Source organism: Dendrobates tinctorius, unplaced genomic scaffold (assembly GCF_039654945.1).
Source record: "Dendrobates tinctorius isolate UK_male_01 unplaced genomic scaffold, ASM3965494v1 ptg000196l, whole genome shotgun sequence".
NCBI lineage: Eukaryota > Metazoa > Chordata > Amphibia > Anura > Dendrobatidae > Dendrobates > Dendrobates tinctorius.
This window is the reverse complement of record NW_027361863.1, coordinates 20,130,772-20,154,312: the sequence shown is the minus strand read 5'-3', so window position 1 is coordinate 20,154,312 and position 23,541 is coordinate 20,130,772. Positions and strand designations below refer to the sequence as shown.

The window sequence follows — 23,541 nt, the reverse complement described above, 5'->3', positions numbered from 1 at the left end:
ATCAAGAACAGGTACCCTCTTCCACTCATTCCGGAACTGTTTGACCGTCTCAGAGGGGCTCGGGTCTTTACCAAGCTGGACCTCAGAGGAGCCTACAATCTGGTCCGTATCCGTGCAGGTGACGAGTGGAAGACCGCTTTCAACACTCGAGATGGCCATTACGAGTACCTGGTCATGCCCTTCGGTCTTTGCAATGCTCCTGCAGTCTTTCAAGAGTTCGTCAACGAGATCTTCCGGGATCTCTTGTACTCCTGTGTGGTCGTGTACTTAGACGACATCCTCGTCTTCTCGCCGGACCTCTCGTCCCACAGAAAGAGTGTCCGCCTGGTGCTTCAGCGTCTTCGGGAGAACCGTCTGTATGCAAAGATCGAGAAATGTCTCTTCGAACAGACCTCTCTGCCATTTCTGGTCTACATTATCTCCGACGCTGGTCTAAGGATGGATCCCGAGAAGTTGTCTGCCATCCTCAAATGGCCTCGCCCCGTCGGATTAAAGGCGATACAACGATTCCTCGGGTTCGCCAACTATTACCGGCAATTTGTCTCCCACTTCTCCGCGATCACAAGACCCATTTCTGTGCTCACCCGTAAAGGGTCTACTTCCAAGGATTGGTCTCCTGAGGCAGAGGAGGCCTTTCTGTCCCTAAAACGGGCTTTCTCCATGGCTCCGGTCCTGCATCGCCCTGAGAGCGATCGACCTTTTGTACTCGAGGTGGACGCTTCCTCGACTGGTGCCGGGGCGGTGCTGTCCCAGAGAACCGCCTCCAGTCGCCTGCACCCTTGTGGCTTCTTCTCGAAGGCCTTTTCTCCATCCGAGTGTAACTACTCGATCGGTGACCGGGAACTTTTGGCCATCAAGTTGGCCTTGGAGGAATGGCGCCACCTCCTGGAAGGAGCTGTCCATCCTTTTGTCATCTTCTCGGACCACAAGAATCTGGCCTATCTCCAGTCTGCCCAGAGACTAAACCCTCGCCAGGCCAGATGGTCTTTATTTTTTGCCCGATTTGATTTCGAGCTCCGATTCCGTCCCGGCAGCAAGAATTCCAAAGCCGACGCCCTGTCCAGGGTCTTCCAACCACACGAATCCACGGAGGAACCGTCACATATCATTGATCCCACTAGGATCATCACCGTGGCTCCAGTGAACTGGCTTACTCCTCCGCCTGGCAAGACGCTTGTGCCAGAGAATCTCAAGCAAAAGGTTCTTCTATGGGGGCACTCCTCCAAACTGGCCGGCCATGCCGGAACTAAGAAGACCCTTGATCTTATCAAACGTCACTACTGGTGGCCCTCACTTCGCCAAGATGTACTCGATTTTGTGGCTTCTTGTCCATCCTGTGCAAAGAACAAGGTACCACGGAGATCTCCGTCTGGCTTGTTGCTTCCGTTGCCTGTCCCTACGGTTCCTTGGGAGAACATCGCCATGGATTTCATCACCGACCTACCCTGCTCTGCGGGCTGCTCAGTCATTCTGGTGGTGGTGGATCGTTTTTCCAAGATGGCTCACTTCATCCCTCTGCCCGGTCTTCCCTCAGCGCCGGAGCTGGCCGAGATCTTCATTCATCAAGTCTTCAGGCTTCATGGACTACCTCGACGCATTGTGTCTGACCGAGGGGTTCAGTTTACCTCCAAGTTCTGGCGTTCGCTTTGTAAGCTTATGAACGTTTCCCTCGACTTCTCCTCGGCCTACCATCCACAGTCCAACGGACAAGTAGAGCGTACCAACCAGACGCTTACGGGATACTTACGCCACTTCTCTAACGCCCACCAGAACGATTGGGTCAGCTTACTCCCCTGGGCAGAGTTCGCTTATAACAACCATGCTGGTGAGTCTTCGGCCAAGTCTCCGTTTTTCATTGTTTTTGGCAGACATCCTGGTGTCCCTCTTCCGATAACCCCTGCCTCTGAGGTACCCGCGGCCAATGCCTTGTCCTCGGAATTTTCTAAGATTTGGGCTGAGACCAACACATCACTCAAGAGATCCGCTGATCAGATGAAGAACTATGCAGACAAAAAGAGGTTGGATTCTCCTCCGTATCGTGTTGGCGACAAGGTCTGGCTCTCCTCCAAATTCATCCGACTAAAACTGCCCTCCTACAAGTTGGGTCCACGCTACATCGGTCCGTTTGAAATTCTGGGACGTATTAACGAAGTTGCCTACAAATTGAGGTTGCCTGCTTCGCTCCGGATCCCGAACACCTTTCACGTCTCTCTCCTGAAGCCTGTGGTGCTGAATCGTTTCCATTCCTCGCTTGATCTTGGTCCTCAGCCGGTGGGTGCCGACAACGTTTTTGAAGTGCAGGACATCCTCGCTGTGAAAAGGGTTAGAGGTAGGACTTTCTTTCTCGTTGATTGGAAGGGCTTTGGTCCTGAGGAGAGATCCTGGGAGCCTCGAGAGAATATTAATGCTCCCCGTATCCTCAAGAGGTTTCTTGTTAATCTCCGGGGGGGGCGGCTTAGGGGAGGGGGTACTGTTACACTGCTCCGCCATACTCACCCGGCCTCCGCTCCCACGCCGCAGTCGCCCTCCGCTCCCACGCCGCAGCCTCTCTCCACCCGACGGCCGCGGCGGTCACCTGAGACAGACCCGCGACCGATGCCTTCCCTGCATGCTATGCGCATGCGCCATAGGCCGCGGCCGCGCCTCCTTCCTGCTTCTTATGCTCCGGCTGTGCCCTGACCCGGAAGCACTTTTGGACCAATGGCTGACCAGACGGGGCCATATCAGGCCGCTTCCCCCTGAGGGAGGCGCCTGATCGTTGTGTTTCCTGACACTCTGGCCTCGCTCCATCGTGCACACTCTGCTCCTGCAGTTCCTGTCTCGGCTGCTCCTCACAGCAGCTTCTCAGTCCTGCTACCCGTGGTCCTGTCGTCCTACTCCAGCCCTGCCTTGTGTTCCTGCCGTCCTACTCCAGTCCTGCCTTGTGTTCCTGTCGTCCTACTCCAGTCCTGCCTTGTGTTCCTGCCGTCCTACTCCAGTCCTGCCTTCACTGTTCCTGCCGTCCTACTCCAGTCCTGCCTTGTGTTCCTGCCGTCCTACTCCAGTCCTGCCTTCACTGTTCCTGCCGTCCTACTCCAGTCCTGCCTTGTGTTCCTGCCGTCCTACTCCAGTCCTGTCTTCAGTGCTCCTGCCGTCCTACTCCAGTCTCAGTCTTACTCCGGTCCATCCTGAGCCGCCCCTCTCGGTACCGGCTACCGTGGTACTCGAACCCCTGGGCCTGCTCCTAACGGTCCCTGTATAGGGGTCGGTTCCACCTGGCAGCTCGCCCGGGGTCCCTCGGTGCCACGGTCCAGAGGGTCCACTCTCGGAGCTCCCGCTCCTGACCACCCACGCTAACACTTTCTCTCTCTTTTTTCTTTTTTCTCTCTCTTTCTCTGTTCTTTCTTTCTTTTCCTCAGTACCAGTCAGTGTGCGCACAATAAAAGCCACTGTGCCCTAAGTACCAGTCAATGTGATCAGCAGTACTAAATGGGTGTGGATGGGGCGTGGACATGGGTGTGACTAGTTGTGAAATGGGCGTGGTCGGGTGGCCGGTAACCAATCATCATAGTGGAAGTCATCTGTTTCCATCAACTTTGTTATATGTGGGCAGTGGGCACCTCTACTAAGGTGGGCACGAGATGGCGGGTCTTGTCACCTCTGCCTCACACATAAGTTACTATGAGGTGTACTTTATTCCTGCCACATTTCTTTCTTGGCCTACTGAGAGAAATGTTTTGACCAGTTGAAAGTTATACAACCTGAGGATTGTGCATGTGTGAGCTGCCCGCATGTAGCAATATGTGTGTGTGTATATATATATATATATATTTACTTACTCCGACCCCTATATAAACCATGTCCCTTTGACCGCCGTCCACTTTCCCATGCTCCTGTTCCAATCCTGGGGTCTTTTTTGGTCCCCCTTGGTCCTCCACATGCTGAACATCTGGGACATGACTATCATTGCGCAATGTGCGCTTGTTTGTCGCCAGATACAGAGTCGTGTCCAGTGTGTGAGGAGACGGCGACTTGTATGTGGCGTTAACCCCTTTGCTGACATGTTGGGCACAGCCTGTGACGAGGAGCGACTCTTCCTGTGTATCCAGCCACAGGCTGCACATCGGAGGCTGCTTCTTCAATCTGGGAAAGTTCATGAAGCAGAAGCCTCTGTGTGACTCAAGTGAAGTAACTTGTCTGACAGGTCATGGGTCCAGGTCAGCAGGTGATTACAGACTATTAGCTGGTTTCGATGTTAGGTACAGGTGAGTCAGGACTAGATGTTGGGTGGAAGCCTCGTGCATACGCTGAGTATTTGGTGAGTTTTTACCTCAGTATTTATAAGGCCTCGTGCACACGCTGAGTATTTGGTGAGTTTTTCACTCAGTATTTGTAAGGCCTCATGGACACGCTGAGCATTTGGTGTTTTTTACCTCAGTATTTGTGAGGCCTCGTGCACACGTTGCGTATTTGCAGAGTTTATTTTACCTCAGCATTTAACCCCTTCCCGCCCCTTGACGCACCGTATGCGTCATGAAAACTAGTGAATCCCGACCCCGTCACTTGACCGGGGGGCAAACAGAGTCTGAACAGCCCGGGGCCCTGGCTACCCTTAATCGACCCCTGCTCACCAGCACACCTTTCAACCCACGGCTACCTCATATGAAATAATACCAGAACACTAATTGAAGGGTGAAGATCGGTCACAGCTTTATTAAAGTATTTTGTTTTAACCATTAGAAATACTTTAACCATTAGCAAGGCACTTAAATTTATTGACCACGCTCGCGGCCATATGCTCTGTTGCATATTCACAGGCAAGTCAGCCGATGAGCTGTAAGCATGTGTCCTTTCTTTCATTTACCACTGTGACTTGAATTCTACAAAATAAAACATATTTTAACAATCGTATAACTGCAACCATAAAAAGGGAGGGAGGTTGGGACAAGCACCTCCGGGACTCAAACGGGGGGGGGCGGAGAGGAGAAGAATAGGCTCCATACCCCATTATAAGCACCAGGAAGGGGCTGAACTAGCCACTTCCCATTTTCATTAGCCCCATCGTTTAACATCCACCCCCTTAACATAGGAGTGGATGAGAAGGAGCAGGAGACTGCCAATAACAATAGGGAAGCGGGGGGCACCGCAGTCAGAGGCACCCTCCTTATACACTACAGTGCCTGCCAGACTGCGGCGACCTGAACATTACTCACCAGCACGCCTTCCAACCCACAACTACCACATATGAAATAATACCAGAACAGTAATTGATGGGTGAAGGTCGATCACAGCTTTATTAAAATATTTTATTTTAATCATTAGAAATATTTTAACCATTAGCAAGGCACTTAAATTTATTTATGGAACGTTATATCTACTCAATAGTTTATTCACCTCAATGTGACCTTCATCCGTAGATTAATCAGGTATATCTTAGGTTACGTGGATATTAATTAACTTTCTGTTGGGTGAGGAGGGGATAGAGGTGTAGTATCTTTTTGGGTATAAATATCTGTGGTTTACCTTCCATACTCACTCTGGATCCATCATGAAACTCCTCCTGATCTGTGTGCTCCTCGGAGCAGCTGGTGAGTTCTGTCTTTCCTTCTGAAGACCATTGTTCATTTTGATACATTTGATTTTCTATTGATTTTTGATTATTTTGATGATTTACTTTTTAATAATTTTCCTTTATTCAATTGTTACAATAATGAGATACCAATGTAAACATTATATAATCTGGTAAATTGTATTTTTCTCAGCTGCATTTGAGGATGATGACAAAATTGTAGGAGGTTACACCTGTGCCCAGAACTCCGTCCCCTGGCAGGTGTCCCTGTACTCCGGCTACCACTTCTGTGGTGGATCCCTGATCAACAACCTGTGGGTGGTCTCCGCTGCTCACTGCTACAAGTCGTAAGTTACCACTATTTAATCCAAAACTGAACCATAAAAGTAAATTGAACAAGTTTTTATTTTTACTGCATAGTATTAGAGAGCATCAAATCTATAGAAATTCAAAATTTATCAGGTTTGATACTTTTTTCTTCCAAAATTTGATTTGACAAAACTGATAGTGTCACTGTCAGAGGTAATCTCATTCTGCTGTTAATGTGAAGAATGGTGTGCCATATATTCCATATTGCCCTCTGTAATATAATAAATATTCTTCTAGGAAATGTTAAGTATTTTTACATTCTTGATGAAATTTATCAATATGTATTTTAAAAATGGATTATAGAAAAATATACAATTTTCTTGCAGGAGCATACAGGTCAGACTGGGAGAACACAACATCGCTGTAAGTGAAGGTACCGAGCAGTTCATCAGCTCAGCCAAAGTCATCAGACATGGAAGCTACAGCTCCTGGACTCTGGACAATGACATCATGTTGATCAAGCTGGCGTCTGCCGCCTCCCTCAACTCCTATGTCCAGGCTATTGGTTTGCCTAGTGGCTGCCCTGCTGCCGGCACCAGCTGTCTTATCTCCGGATGGGGCAACACCCTCAGCAGTGGAAGTAAGTCATGAAATACAGAATTCAGAACTTTCAAACATGGAAATCGAGTAGGCGTTATTAACTTTAAGTCAGAAATTTTTCTTTACAATAGAAAAAAAAACATTTTCTTAAGCAATTTATAACCAGTTGTGAATAAAAAATGTCAAACTTTTTTTTTGTCTTCATACACGTAAGAGAAAGAAAACATAAATATATTTCACATATTTTCTCACTGTGAAGAGAACCGTAGCAAGAACTGATGTAATTTCTGATGGATCTTCTAGATATCAAGAAATATTGACAGCCAGGATTAAACACAATGAAATTAGGATATATATAGATATATAAATATATCTATATATATCCTAATTTCAGATATATATCTGCTACCCATTTTGCCATCCCATTTGCATGGCGTGTAGGAGAATACAGTCCTTCAACTGGTTACCTGGCCTTTGTATGGCATTGCCTATGTGTTGACTCATAAAAGGGGAATCTTCAAGAGTCTATTTTCAGGATACATGGTAGATCTTAAGAATTAATACAGAGAAAGTGAAAACCTCAGACATTACATCATATTCATTTTCTAATATTTGACTCAAATGATGATCTGATATGGAAAACTAAGAAGAAAATACTTCAACTTTTTTTTTGTTATTTATTTTAGTTTGGTCAAATGATTTCTCTTTTTTTAGATAAAGTTAATGATTTTTGGGCTCTACATACAATATTATGATATTTATTGTTAATTTACTTTTAGCCAACATGCCCAACCTCCTCCAGTGCGTGGATGCCCCCGTCCTGACTACCGCCCAGTGTAGCAACGCCTATCCAGGAGAGATCACTAGCAACATGATCTGTGTTGGATACTTGGAAGGAGGCAAGGATTCCTGCCAGGTAATGTGACTTTATAATACTGTAAATGTTAGACCCTTGGATTGGACTGCGTAGGTTCCTGTATACAAAAGAATGGCCGAACCTCAGCGTTCTGAATTCAACAAAGATTATCTACCGCTTGAGATTTCTGGCAATATCTTTCTTTGACCTTCTTTACCAAAATGTCTTCCATAGCAAAAGTTGCCATAGTCCGTCATATGGAAGCCTCTCCCAAAATTCCATTTCAATGCATATCAGATGACATATTTCAGAAGGTTATGAAGGTTTATGGTTGTAGCGGTAGGTGATGCTAAGGCTGCAATCTCATGGATCGTGGTTCCCTCTGCAAGTCACCAGTATTATAAAATGTATATGGTACATGGGGATCCCTGTGACTTATTTTGCATCGGAATCTTCATGTTATACCTTTATGAGAGAGACGTCTCTGCTCATCGTCTAGAATATAGATATTTGATATTTATTAAGTTCATGAAATTCAAACAATTTCTCTTTGCATCTTCTCAGGGTGACTCTGGAGGACCCGTGGTCTGCAATGGACAGCTCCAGGGTGTTGTCTCCTGGGGATACGGCTGTGCCCAAAAGAACTATCCTGGTGTCTACACCAAGGTCTGCAACTACAACTCCTGGATCTCCAGCACTGTTGCCGCCAACTAAACCTTTACTTTTGAATATTTTTTTTTCTTCTGCTACTATATGGTCATTAACAACATTGTAACAGCTGAAACATCAATAAAAATGTAAATACGAATATGGCGACAGTTCTTTTTTGCTTTTCGTAAATCTCTTTTGGGAATGCAAAGGAAAATCATATGTAGCTCATGGCACAAGATAATGTAGCTAAAAAGTGTAACTAAACTATTTTTCCGATTTTTTTTCCAATTTTTTTTCATATTTAGCTGGCACTTAAACTGCCTTCAGATAGGTGCACTCCCGGATCCTTAGACTCCCACTATAAAAGAGCCCTGAGAATCCCACAGCTCCCATCTGAGCAAGCATAAAAAGCATAAAAATCAGGATACAGATTCAATAAGTAACATATGCTACAAAATTTTCTATTTAATCGGGCATAGGCATCTGATGAGTGATGGGTAAGGTGTTTCAGGAATTTACTTTGAGTGACCAAAAATACTGGGATTTTGGATCAAGGATTTTGAATGATCCCAAGATCGAGGAGTTTTAATAGTGGTTTGTCAAAGAGTTTTGAAGTATATTACTTTTTTATCTGGACAAAACACATGCAGAATCAACTGTATGGCAGTATGTAAGTTTGGCATTGAGGGTTTGTTAGCCTGGCCCAAAAAAGTTGAGAACTACAATGTCCAATGAAAGACAAAGGAAGAGTGTATCACCCTGGAGTCCTGTTGCCACAGTGACATTGCCTCCCTCTAAGGGGTGATGTCATGCCTGGAGGCAGGAGGGGGGGTCCCCATGCCAGGTAACACAGTGTACATGACAATTCCTGCTGCAGGCCAGAAAGGGGAGCTTCCTTATAAATTCTGGCCAGCAGGTGGGGTTAGTGAGTCAGTAAGAAGACAGCTGAGAGAGTAAACTTTGTCATGGAAACAGGAGCAGTTGAACTCATGACAAGACAGTTAGGAGGAGTGGGAGTTGGTCTGTGGAGAGTGGAGGGACAGGAGCAGAGACAAGGGACTCTGGGGTACTAAAATTGCGTATAGCTGACCCCAGAGCAAAGCGCTGATAAAATGGAACACCAGAGTACTTGGCTGGACATCATACTCACCCTCCTGCACCATCTCTGCACTCCATCCCTGCATCTCTGTCCCGCCGCCAGCAGCTCTTCCCCTGTGCTGAGCGTTCACATGGTACCGGTCATTAAGGTAATGATTATGCACTCGTCTCCACTCCCATAGGCGTGGAGCGCAAATTCATTACCTTAATGAGCAGTACCACATGACCGCTGAGCGCAGGAAGAGATGCCGGCGCCGGACAATGGAGATGCAGTGATGGAGCGAGGAGGGTAAGTAGGATGGGGGTGTGTGAGCCATGTGGGACCGGGGAAGCCGAGCCATGCGGGATCGGGGGAGCAATGCGGGACCGGGGGGAGCCATGCATACAACAGGGGGAGCCACACATAGCTGGACAGGACGGGGGGGCCACACATAGCAGTACAAGGGATCCACACATACCAGGATAGGAAGGAGGAGCCACACATACTAGCACAGGACGGAGGAGCCTCACATTCCAGGACAGGACGGGGGGAGCCACACATAGCAAGACAGCACGGAGGAGCCACACATAGCAGGACAGGATGGTGGGAGCCACAAATAGTAGGACAGAGCGGGGGAGCCAAACATAGCAGGGCAGGATGGAGGAGCCACACATAGCAGGACAGGATGGAGACGCCACACATAGCAGGACAGGATGGAGAAGCCACACATACCAGGACAAAATGGGGGAGCCACATACCGGGATAGAACGGGGGGAGCCACACATAGCAGGACAGGACAGAGGAGCCACACATAGCAGGACAGGACGGAGGAGCCACGCATACGGGACAAAATGTGGGAACCACATAACAGGACAGAACAGGGGGAGCGACACATAGCAGGACAGGAAGGGGGGAGCCACACATAGCAGGACAGGACGGGGAGCTACACATTGCAGGATAGGATGGAGAAGCTTCACATAGCCGGACAGGACAGGGGAGCCACATATAGCAGGACAGGATGGAGGAGTCACACATACCAGGACAGGATGGGGGAGTCACACATAGCAGGACAGGATGGAGGAGCCACACATACCAGGAGAAAACGGGGGAGCCACATACCAGGATAGAACGGGGGGAGCCACACATAGCTAGACAGGACAGAGGAGCCTCACATAGCTGGACAGGACAGTGGAGCCACACATAGCAGGACAGGATGGAGGAGCCACACATACCAGGACAGGATGGGGGAGCCACATACCAGGATAGAACGGGGGGAGCAACACATAGCAGGACAGGACAGAGGAGCCACACATACCGGGACAGAATGGGGGGAGCGACACATAGCAGGACAGGACGGGGGAGCCACATATAGCAAGACAGGACAGAGGAGCCACACATAGCAGGACAGGACGGAGGGAGCCACACATAGCAGGACAGGACAGGGGGAGCCACACATACCAGGACAAAATGGGGGAGCCACATACCAGGATAGAACGGGGGGAGCAACACATAGCAGGACAGGACAGAGGAGCCACACATAGCAGGACAGGACAGAGGAGCCACACATACCGGGACAGAATGGGGGGAGCGACACATAGCAGGACAGGACGGGGTGAGCCACATATAGCAGGACAGGGTGGGGGGAGCCACACATAGCAGGACAGGACGATGGAGCCTCACATAGCAGGACAGGACAGGGGAGTCACACATAGCAGGAAAGGACGGAGGAGCCACACATACCAGGACAAAACGGGGGAGCCATATACCAGGACAGAACGGGGGGAGCCACGCATAGCAGGGCAGGACGGAGGAGTCACACATAGCAGGACAGGACGGAGGAGCCACACATATCAGGACAAAACGGGGGAGCCATATACCAGGACAGAACGGGGGGGAGCCACGCATAGCAGGACAGAACGGAGGAGCCACACATAGCAGGACAGGACGGAGGAGCCACACATACCAGGACAAACGGGGGAGCCACATACCAGGACAGGATGGGGGGAGCCACACATAGCAGGCCAGGACAGGGGAGCCATGAATAGCAGGACAGGGATAAGGGGACAATGCATACCCCGCTTATACTCGAGTCAATAAGTTTACCCAGTTTTCTGTGGCAAAATTAGGTGCCTCAGCTTATACTCGGGTCGGCTTATACTTGAGTATATATATAGTATCTATCAATGTTGTCCTGAGTCTTTCAGTATCTAAACAATCGTAGAATAAATTCAGATTCAGCATCTGTGAGTTTCCTTTTTCCAAAGTATATGGAAGCAAGGAATTTGTTGTAATTTTTGAATAATTTTTCAGGGATAAGATAATGAAACAAGAACATTTGTTGAAGTCACAAAAGATCCGTTATCTACCTGTAACAGCAGTGATTTGTGTTGTCAACCCCTTAAGGTGCATGGTCCCATAGGCAGATTATTACAAATGAACCATAATTCTGCAGCTTTGACGTAAAACAGTCATCAATGCAGAAAATCCTAATACAACTAACAAGATGCTAAAACGGACATAGTTATAGTCAATGTACAGTACATATAAATATGCCTCACCTCCAGTGTCGGGCCTTCGGTGTGTAGTAAGAACATTCACAGTTAATAAATATCGTACAAGTATATAAAGAATGAGAGTTTCGGTTTTGTAAATCAGAACCTGATATTAAAAGATACTTTAGAACTAGTGCACCTATCGATCACCCACAGCACGATCACAGGGTGCCAATGAATTGTTATGGCAGCCAGAGTCCTGATGAAGGCCCACATGGCTGCCATGTTGGTAGGCCTGAGAAGCCTAGCCACACACTGGGCTTCATGGTAGAGCATCATTTTAGCCATATACTATAATACAGCTTTTATTACAGAATGTAGAACAAGTAAGGTTAAATTTCCCTAATACTGCTTTCACTCACCATTACATTTTTTGGATGACCCCTTGATGAAGGCCATCTAGCCAAAACGTGCATCAGGGAGGGTACACTGGGTGGACTCATACTACAGACCAGTCTCAAGGTAATACTATGTTGGGAATTTATTAGGCGTTATCTTTAGATTTAGTACATACTATGAGTGGTGGCAGGTTCCACCTCCTGAGGTAGCGCCATCCAGGCTTCTATTTAGGACACAGTGACTGGTTGTTTTATAATAATATGGGACTATGTGGAATATTTAAAATTTATATGACATATTTATAAAATTATGCACATTCCCCTGTCCATGTACCTTTGGTATGCCCTATCTTTTTTGCCCATGTACTTTCTATGGTCATCATTGACTCTTATTTCACCTTGTTTCTATAATCCTGATATACTTGAATAAAATTATGGTTATAAATTTGCAATTTTTGTATTCGACCCTTTTTTTCGCTGTTGTTTCTCATATATTTTATACATGACTTGCGATTGTCCTGTTATGTCTATCTATATACCCATTTTGGTAATGTTATACATCTGTGTACTTGTCTTACTAATATAAATGGGGTGTTTTTTCATGAAACTGTTATGGAGAATGTAGAACAAGTAAGGTTAAATTTCCCTAATACTGCTTTAACTCACCATTACATTTTTTGGATGACCATGGATTGAGAAACTCATCGAAATAATAATAACACACAGAACAAGAGTGCTGGATAAACGAGTGTTAAGGCTGGTTTCACACTTGCGTTTTTTTGCGCTGTATTTTAGCGCTAAAAAACGCATGCATTTTTTTTCCTATATTTTGCATGGGATGCGCTTATGTGCAAATACACATGTGTTTGTATGCGTTTTTATGCGCATGCTTTTTTTGTGGTGTGCGCTCGGGCGCACAAAATGCATCCTGTTGCATTTTTCGGGCGTCTGACTTGCCTCAAAAAAACGCATGCGTGCGCAATGCGTTTTTTTACAGCAAGACACCCATTATAAGTCTATGGGTGCGCATATGGGCACACTGGCATGCTCATGTATGCGTTTTTTTGCGCATGCGTTTTTTGTTGACCATTAGTTAGACAATGGAATTTAGGGGTTTGGGTTAGAGTTAGGGTTAGTTAAGGGGGTTTAGGGTTAGGGTTAGGGTTTGGGTTAGGGTTAGTATGGTTTGGTTAAGGGTTAGGGTTTAGGGTTAGTTAGGGTTTAGGGTTAGGGTTAGGGTTTGGGTAGGGTTTGGTTAAGGGTTAGGGTTAGGGTTAGTATGGTTTGGTTAAGGGTTAGGGTTAGGGTCAGGGTTAGGGTCAGGGTTAGGGTCAGGGTCAGGGTTAGGGTCAGGGTTAGGGTTAGTAAAGTTATGGTTTGGGTTAGTGTGAGGGGCCAACTAATGTTGGAAAAAAACGCAAACGCGGTAAAAACGCACTAAAAACGCATACAAATGCATAAAAATGCTGCGTTTTTTTCATGCATGCTCATAAAAATGCTTGAAAAAAACGCAGCATTTGTATGCGTTTGTATGCGTTTTTTCTATGTGTTTTTTTGTGGGAAAAACGCGCTGCAAAACAAAGCAAGTGTGAAAGTAGCCTAACAACTTAATTATCCAAATTAATATTTTACAAACTTTTATGTCCCTGCTTCTCAAACATTCCACCATGATAAGTCACTGCAAAAGGCAAAATCCCACCATCTGTGGTATAAACAATATAAAAAAAACCTCTAGGGGAAGGAAGGTGGATTGTTCGTTCATGGACAGAGTTAGGACAGAGGGAGAGTCCTTCTCACGCTTATTCTTTTAAAACCCCTTTCTGACCATCCCTCTTTCCTCTTAAACCAATCCTTTTATATGATATTCCTTATTTAAAACAAAACAGCAATCCTATTAATATTATTAATCCCTTGCAGTCCCTGGCACCTTCGTCATTCACTGTGGTGCCCACAAGGGGACTAAAAAAGTATAAAGTAAATTAAATAAAAAAAAAATATTAAAAAAACTGTAAAAAAAACCTCTGAAAATATTGAATTGCTTCCGATTTACCGCATTAAAATATAGATATTAAAAAATAAACATATTTAGTTCTGCTGTGTGTTTAACCCTTCACTGGTTATGCCAGTTTTGACTTTCCTGACAACCCCCCCACTGTTCAATTCTGGCCAGTGCTACTGACCTGTTGGCACTAGATAATTCACTTTACATGTCAATAACTTTGGAAAGCTTCTTCAAATCCCAGTGATTGTGGGATTTCATTGTGTACTTCATGATGTCAGTAAATTAAAAAAAATATTTATGAACATGTGAGAAAGTTTTTCAAAAAATTTTGAAAAATTAGCAATTTTCAAACGTTGAACTTGTATGCCCTAAAAATAGATAATCAGAAAACACAAAATAGTTAAAATTTAACATTTCCCAAATGTCTACTTTATATTGAAACATGCTTTTTATTTTGTTAAGATGTTGAAAAGGTTAAACGTTTAGTAGCAATTTTTCATTTTTTCAAAAAAAATTACAGATTTTTTTTTTTACAGACCTATTCAGCTGTATTGTGACTTTGAGGAGCATTTCTATCAGAAACAACCCCAAAGTTATATTATTTTAAAAACTGCACCCTCAATGTATTCAGGAAAACACATTCGTGTAGTTTGTTAGCCCATTAGATTCTTCGCAGGAATTAATACAACGTGGAGGGAAAAAAATGAAAAACTATTCTTTCAACAAAACTTTAGCACGGTTTCATGTTTTTGCATTGTGTGCAAATAAGAACGCGCCCTTCCTTCTCATTAAGTTGGGCACTACGTTGTCCATTAGCCAGGGACTCAGTCCTACTCGGCTCTTATTCACATTTACTTCACATGACAATTGGTATAGTTTTAATACTAGAGGTTAGGACCATCCTGAATAAGGTCACCTTGAAATGGTGGGATGGCTTTTACATTTTTTTTAATCAAAATTATGTTCTCTAAGTAACCTTTCTTATTTTTGTGCACTATTGCTGTCATGATCCAGCGTGGATCTGACAGGTTAAATGTACATAATGAACTTTTTTTCCTTTGGCTGTTGAGCCAAAGTGGTGTGATTGCCCCCAGTGGCCATTGGAATTATTACACGTGGTGTCGTTTGTTCTAAGTTGTCCCGATGGTGGTGAGCGGTAGTGCACTTTAGTTCTTTGGTTTAATGTGCACGTAATTACCAATCAGGTGTGAGGCTCTATAAAAGAGTGTCAGGTGTGTTTGGTCACCGTTGATGATATTGTGAGTTCGTCATTTGGGAAGCAAGCCTGGGTGATGAAGGAGCTGAATGAGAGTCCTGGGCAGCCCAGCCAGAGGGGTTGAGTCAGCTATGGAGTCTGCAAGGAGTGCTGGCATGGATTGGTGGAGTTCATCGTTGGAGTCTGCAAGAAGTGCTGGCATGGCGTGGTGGAGTCGCAGTTTTGCTGTCGGCAGGAAGTGTTCGCATGGTTTGGTGGAGTGGCGACTATGGTGTAGAGTTGCACTCACCATGCTGGACTTGGTTGCTGAGAGCTGGACTCAAGCGTGCTTGACTTCTTGGCAGAAAAGTTGGACTCGAGCATGCTCGACTTTTTGGCAGAAGCTGGACTCATCTTTGGGACTCTGTTTACTGGGCAGCTGCAACTGGTGGTGGACTGCTCCAAGGCTGCAGTATGGTGATGGATCCGGTTATGGTGATGGATCCGGGTGGAGGAGAAGATGCATGCAGGTGGTGGGCTCTGTTGTTAGGAGCGTACGCAACAGAGCAAAGCTAAGTGGTGTTTCCCCTGTTTTGTCATCTTTCCTCATGTGTGTTTAGTGCAGTGGTGGGATTAGTTTCCGCACCGACCGTTTCCCTAGTGAGGGTTTAGGTGCAGGGCGAGTCAGGGTTTTAAGGTATGCGTGCGTCGCCCGGTGCGGAACCAGCATAGGGAACGTTAGGAGTGCAGGGACACTGGCTCAGGGGAGTACAGGAGGTCTCCACGTCCCTATTCCCTATCGCAGGTCCCACCATTGTTAATGTTTCCCAGGTTTCCCCTTATTATTTAAATTCGCCTTACTGGAGGCGGGGTTTCCAGACTATTGTATAAATTTGTGTAATACCTAAATTCGCCAGTTGGAGGCGGTGTATCCAGCTGCGCATATTATTATTTAAATTCGCCCAACTGGAGGCGGTGTATCCAGGGTCACGCATGTCATGGGTTCACCCTGCGGTAGCCGCTGCGTCCAGACACACGCGTGACCGTGACAATTGCTATTTAGTTCCTACAAGGTGTTTGGTCAATGTAGCAGTAAGGAAGGATAAAAAAAATACAGAAATGAGGAAACTGTGAAGGCAGAGGACACCTAAAGGATGTATGACAGAACTGTTCTAATACATGAAGAAGACCCGATCAATGATTACATGTAGACAAGCGACAGTTCGTGGGAATAACAGGGAAGAGCAACCAACAGGAGACGAGAAACAGATTGAAAGAGTACACCCAGCATACAAGAAAAGCCGTGAAGAGCAAGTAGAAAAAGTTGACCTGTCGGAATTGGAACTTTACACACTGGTAGCATGGTGGCTAGCACTGCAGTCTTGCAGCGCTAGGGTCCTGGGTTCAAATCCCACCAAGGACAACAAATGCAAGGAGTTTGTATGTTCTCTCTGTGTTTGCGTGGGTTTCTTCCCACATTCCAAAGACATACTGATAGGGAATATAGATTGTGAGCCCCATCGGGGTTACATCGATGATAATATGTGCAAACTGTAAAGCGCTGCTGAATATGTTAGCGCTATATAAAAATAAAGATTATTATTATTATCCTGGAGGCAGAATTCACATGGGCATCCACAGCATTCCAGCAGAACTGCTCAAGCTAATGCCACCAAAAGCACTAACTAACAGTGGTCTTCCAGCGAATGTGGAGAACCTACAAGTGGCCAAAGGAATGGAAGAGGTCAGTGTTCACTCCAACACAGAAGCAAGGAGACAAGCAGAACTGCGTCAACTGTCAAACCATTGCCTTGATACCTCATGCAAGCATAGATGTCCTGAAGATCATCCAGCAGTACCTAAGTACAGCCATTGAGAAGGCGCTGCCTGGTGTGCAAGTTGGGTTCAGGGACTGAAGAGGCACCTGTGACCACATCACCAACTTCTGTTGGTTTAAGAAAAAAGCAAGAGAATACCAGAAGAAGCTACACATGTGTTTCATTGTATACTCCTAAGCATATGACACATTGTGGAAGTGTCTGCAAGAAATGGAGGCACTGCTGCACCTTACCCGGATTATAAGATTACTCTACCAAAATCAAGAAGTCATTGACAGGTTCAAGATTAGTAAAGGCACCTGAAAAGGCTGTATTCTATCACCAGCAGTCTTCAGCATATATGCAGAAATGTTCATGAGGGATCCAGGCTTGGATGAGGGCAACGTCGGAGTGAAGATCGGTAGCAGAAATATTAACAATCTATGATATGCAGATTTGAGATGAGCGAACCTTTCAAGGTCCGGTTGAGTTCGGATTCGTTGAATGTCCCGATGCTCGCCGAACAGTTTGTTGAACGGTTCGACGAATATATCTAAACCCCATTTAATTAATTGGGAGGCAAAACCAAACGCATACACAACACCTTCAGGAGGGCCAGAAATCTGCCAAAACAACTCCAATTAGGGGCAGACAACAGGAAAAGTGGTGTCAATTGACCCACAGTAGAAATGTGATAATGGCACAGCAGCAGTCAGTTATGAAAGCAACAGGAAAGTAACACAGGTTGTTGACTGGTCAACTGACCCACAGTAGAACATTTTATAATGGCACAGAAGCTGTCAGCCATCGGCCATGCAGGAGGTATCAGAATTTGGGCCAGAATTTACAGATGTGAAATTTAGTTGAAATTAAGAGGTGGTTGATGAAATACAGATGCCGGCCTGCTGTTCTGGGTACCCTGACAAATTCAGGCAACACACATGAAGTACACCCAACATGGAGTATGAACTTTTCCCAAATGTATTGGCACACACCACTAAAGTGTTATCAATATCACTAGAGTAAAAATAGTATAAATGAACATTTTTTTTTTAATTTTTGTTATTCTACGGTCTACTCGACTCCCTTTCTTTGGCAACCGCACAGCGGTATTATTATTATCATTTAGTGTTATGGCGCCATGTATTTCATGGCTCTTTACATGTGAAAAGAGATATACATAATATAAACCAAGGACAATATTCTTAACCCTTTTACCCCACAAGGGTGGTTTGCACGTTAATGACCGGACCAATTTTTACAATTCTGACCACTGTCCCTTTATAAGGTAGTAACTCTGGAACGCTTCTATGGATCCTGGTGATTCTGAGTTTGTTTATTCATGACATTTTGTACTTCACGTTAGTGGTGAAATTTCTTCAATATAACTTTTATTTATTTGTGAAAAAAAATGGAAATTTGGAGAAAATTTATGAAAATGTAGCAATTTTCAAACTTTGAATTCTTATGCCCTTAAATCAGAGAAATGTGTCGCACAAAACAGCTAATAAATAACATTTCCCACATTTCTACTTTACATCAGCACAATTTTTGACACAAAATCTTTTTTTGTTAAGAAGTTATAAGGGTTAAAATTTGACCAGTGATTTCTCCTTCCTCCAACAAAACTTACAAAACCATTTTTTTTAGGGACCACCTCTTATTTGAAGTAAGTCTGAGGGGTCTATATGATAGAAAATACCAAAAAAGTGACACCATTCTACAAATGGCACCCCTCAAGGTGCTCAAAACCACATTCAAGAAGTTTATTAATCCTTCAGGTGCTTTACAGGAATAATTATTAAGTCATCAGTGCATGCAGGCGACTTTTCCACTTTATGGGTGAGCAATAATGCATTTAATTGTATTGCTACTATGTGTACATCTACGGCCCCACCCAGGAAGAAGCGATAAGTGAAACGCGCATCGGGGTTTTCCCACCTGAGCAACCTTAACTCTACAGGTTCTGGCAGCACTTTCACTGCTTACTCTATCTTTTTACCATATTTGTGTTCCTGGATCCCATTGTTGCAATGGTCATTATATATCTGGATGTCCCCATTTGTTATGCACTTGCACTTTAGCACACTGCACTTTCATCCTGCGTGGATTACTCCCTCTTGACTTTTAATATGCAACATGCTATTTTTGATCCTTGAACACCTTGTGTCATGATCCATGCTGGATTGTGACAGATAAAAACACTTGTTACCTTTTTTTTTTATTTAAGCTGGTTGCTTAAAGTTAGTTTTGCCCCCGGTGGCCATTAGGGTCATTACAAAGTGGTGTCTTTTGTTCTAGTTTGCCCCCGCTGGTGGTTAGCGTTATTACACGGGAATCACTAACAGGTGTGATTGCTCTGGCTTAACTATATAGGAGTGTCTTGTTCTCTCACTCACTGTTGGTGATATTGGTCATTTCAACCATCCTTGCTGCTCGGCGCCAGGTGCGGAACCTGCATAGGGACTGTCAGGAATGTAGAGACACTGACTCAGGGGAGTGCAGGAGGTCTCCACGTCCCCGTTCCCTATCGCAGGGCTCTCCATTGTATCGGTTTCCCTAGTGTTTCCCTTTATTATTTAAATTCGCCCTGCTGGAGGCGGTGTATCCAGATACAGGAGTAATTCTGAAAATTCGCCTGCTGGAGGCGGTGTATCCGGCTGCACGTTATATTATTTAAATTCGCCCTACTGGAGGCGGTGTATCCAGGGTCACGTGTGTCAGGGAAATTCACCCTGCTGGAGGCGGTGTGTCCAGTCACACGTAACCATCACACCTTGCTGGTGTACTCTTCTATCCACATCCTACTTTGTTGCCACAGCTGTTTCAAATTCATTATACCCATTGGGTCTATGCTGATATTAAATACACTACATGTGGCTACCATAACTATTTATGTGTACTCACCTGTTTTACCTGGTCTTTTACGATTTTGGTTGCTTGGAGGTTACTCTGCCTTGTTCCATACCCTTTTTTCAAGTACTTACTTGTATTATTACCTCCTTTTAATATTTCTATTTCAATCAATATACTAATAAAATATTTCTATTTTATTTAGGGTTGAGCACTTCCCATTTTTTGGGGTATATGTGTACCCTTAGCAGCATCTGCCCAGGGTATGGTGCTGTGACTCGGCAACACACTTCATCCTAAAATATATGAATCTTCTTGGCATCTATCTTTGCATTCAGGTACAATTGTACAATTTACCACCTAAAAATATATTTACATAGGCTGTGGACCTCACATATGAGGAATTTACAGTGTTTCTAATAGCTCCCACCCTGGGAATTAGCTTTCTGCAATCCACTGTGATTTATATTGGACTGTTGTGGCATATAAAGATATATATGCATTCTCTGTACTATCATTTAGTGCCTGTTTGTGCTGTCACATATTTTGCGTCTTCTCTATTCTCCTGATACTGGTTACAATCTTTTTCAAGCTATCTTTATGTGATTATTACAATTTTTAAATATGTTCAATAAAATTTATGTTTTTATAAGAAGTAAGTTATATACTTTTTTGGGGGTACATAGGCTCCAGTCTGTCCTCTGAGATTGTCCACATTGTGTTGTGAGATTTCCCTATGGACTATGGTCCTTACTCATTTTTCTGGCACATTTGGAACAAATGTGGACTCCTACCTACCCTTAAATATTACCAGCCCAAAATATCTTTCAGCACAAATCTTACCTTGTTTTAGGACCACGGTATTAGCACAAACAATTTAGATTTTCACATGTAGACTCATGGACGGAGCAAAAATATGAGCAAAAAGTTATTAGAAACTGAAATGTTCCCAGGTTTATGGAGCACGGTATTAGAACTAACAAGATTCTTAAATGTGGACTCCTGGCTCAAGCACAATGTTAGCAGCACAAAAGAGTTATATGCTGAAATGTGCCCTGGTGTCACACACTGAGCAAAAACGATTGATCTGTTGGAATGTCGGTTTCCCAGCCACACAGGATACTATGTATCTGAACTAGCTGAATGACAACCAACCGCCAAAATTACTTTTTGAGAACCTCTCTACTCTGCTACAATGGCAAAATGGCACTAAATCAACATCTCCGCTCCTCATACGGCGATAGACATATGACTTCGGCAGCCAATAACACAAGCCTTTGTGTCTGGACGTTGTGGATGGTTTCTGTGCCCTGATTGGCTTCTGGAATCAACGCACATAAAGATAAGGGAAAAAAAGAAGAGATTGTACCAATCCTGGAACCTCTCCACACTTCTGCCCCTCATCAAACACGTCCCACCCGTCCACCCCACTCATTATACAGCACCACCGTCTTAGCCAAAGTCATGCAAAAGCATTAGTGTAAACGTGATGATTTAAAGAAACTGTGACCAACTTTTGCCATCTTTGAGTAAAAATGCTCGGGAAACTGAACACGAATCGGAATGTGCTTCGTTCGTGACAAATTTAAAATTGACAAATGTTTTCCGGGTTTTGAGGGTTAAGGAAGAGAGAGAGAGTTTGGGTTGTATTTTAATGTCTAGAATACAAAGATCATGATAACAAACTGCTAACTAGTGTTGAGCGATACCTTCCGATATCGGGAAATATCGGATCGGATTGGATCGGACCGATACCCCAAAAATATTGGATATTGCCGATTCCGATACCGGAAACCAATGCAAGTCAATGGGACACAAATATCGGAATGAAAATAAACCCTTACTTTCCTTGTAGGCTAATTCTACATGAAGGAAAACAACTAAGAATAATGTAGAATGTATTGGGGAGGTGGAGGAGACATTAAAGGCATAGAGGTTTAGCCTAATCAAATGGAATAGCAGGAATTAATTTTTTTTTTAAGACGTTCGGAATTACAAAGATATTGACTATGTTAAAGGGGTTGTGTAGCAATAGAGGGAGACGTTCAGAAAAGGCACATGTTGGCGGAGTGTTGGAACGGAGTGCTTCATCTAGCTTGGAGGTTGACTGAGCCCCTGACCTGGAGGACACGGCATGGATGCGGGCATCTGTATGCATAACAGACTGTGAGTAAAGCTTTGGAACTACATGTGGGTCACCCTCCCAGGGCTGTGGGGTACTCGGTACCAGGCCGGTGTCAGCGGGATGTGTCACAGCAGCGGTGACCCGGTCCGTGGCCCTGGGCACCCAAGTATTAGGGGAGATTGAATGGTGGAATGTAGTTAATGGAATAGTTCGTGACGCCACCCGTGGTGTTCGGCAAGTGAGATGTTAAGCCGACGCTGCATGCAGATCCACTGGGACTGATGGTATGGTGCAGCAAAGATGTGAAAGCTCCCCACAGGTGAAGCTGTAGTCCCAGGGCAGTGTAGATGTGGTTGGCACGGGGATGTAGCAGTGCCGGAAGGGTAGGAAGCATACAAAGACACAGCGGGGTGCAATTTCTGTACCTTTACTTGATAAATGCAGTCCAGGGTCCTGATTACAAATGGTACTGGAGCAGGCTAGACTGGAAGCAGCTCAGGGGTTCTCTCTCAGCAGATGGGCTGTGCAGTCTCCTTCTTAGCGCTTATTTGAGTGAAGTACTCCAAGTACTGAGTTACACTGAAGTTCCTCCTAATTCTCTTCTACTAGCACTCCTCGTATGGCAGACAGCTGTAGCCGCTATTCCTCTCTTGGCTCACTCCGTGCTGTTGTGCCTCCGAGTCTTAGATGGGGGTAGGGCATTTACAGCCTCCTACTCCTCTGGTATCTGTTGCAGGACCGTTAGTATCCGTACAACTGTGGAGACGAGGCTCCAGTTCATGCGCTCTCGCTGTGAGGGAGCTCTCTTTCCTCAGCTCAATCTCCAGCTTCTCTCCACACGTCTGCACACGTGGACCTCCTCACACTAACTGACCACTCCTTTCTCTTGGCCCTCAGAGAGCACTCCTCCCTTCAATTCCGGTTCAGAGTCCCCCCTGCTGGCCTGGAGTGGAACTGTGTTGCATGTATAGGTTAACTGCGAGAGAGACCCTTCACTACTTCCAAGCCTGGCATTACCCTCCCTGGAGGAAGGCAAAGCCACTGTGCCGGCCAGACTCCTGGGGGCGCCACATTTCCCCCTAGTGCAAGTCAACACTTCTGGGCTGAACAAAACATGAAAACATATAAACAGTTAGACAATGTGAACAATTATAATTGTACAAGATTCGTAAAAGGGAAAAATGTACAAAAAACCACAAGCTCCAAAAATAGTCCTATGATGACAAGTCCAAGCATCAATGTTCATGGACCATTCCTGGGCAAATGGTGAACTAATTACAAAGAAAGTTTTTGACCACACACAGTCCTGTGATACAATGTCCATAAAACAAAACTGGCAAATTTAAAGGAAACTCTTACAGGTTACCTGTAGGCACAAAACTTGAAAACAGTTACATATATACACAATTTCAACATTTACATTTGCGTTGGCTACATACGATATCTGATGGGTGGTATACCTTGTGTAGTATGGGTAGACCTGCATAACACTGGTGTAGTGTAATGTACTGGATACACTACTAGTGGTTCTGCATGGCACAGGGATACTAGATTGTCTGTGAACTCTTAGACTCACCAGGGGCATAACAGGTTCACCACCGGCAGGGCGAGGGTTCT

The 23,541-nt window shown here is 45.0% G+C and overlaps 2 protein-coding genes across 2 annotated transcripts in view; one reads left to right on the top strand and one right to left on the bottom strand.

The window, feature by feature from the left end:
• Positions 1-23,541, bottom strand: part of LOC141056285 (trypsin-like) — a 390,181-nt gene that overhangs the window by 203,284 nt on the left and 163,356 nt on the right. The gene's annotated exons all lie outside the window — the stretch shown is intronic.
• On the top strand, positions 5,462-8,121 carry LOC141056280 (trypsin-like). Its single transcript, XM_073553021.1, has 5 exons — positions 5,462-5,567; positions 5,742-5,895; positions 6,244-6,497; positions 7,237-7,373; positions 7,878-8,121. Exons 1-5 carry the CDS (start codon positions 5,528-5,530, stop codon positions 8,025-8,027), a joined length of 735 nt encoding a protein of 244 aa, XP_073409122.1. The 5' UTR covers positions 5,462-5,527; the 3' UTR covers positions 8,028-8,121.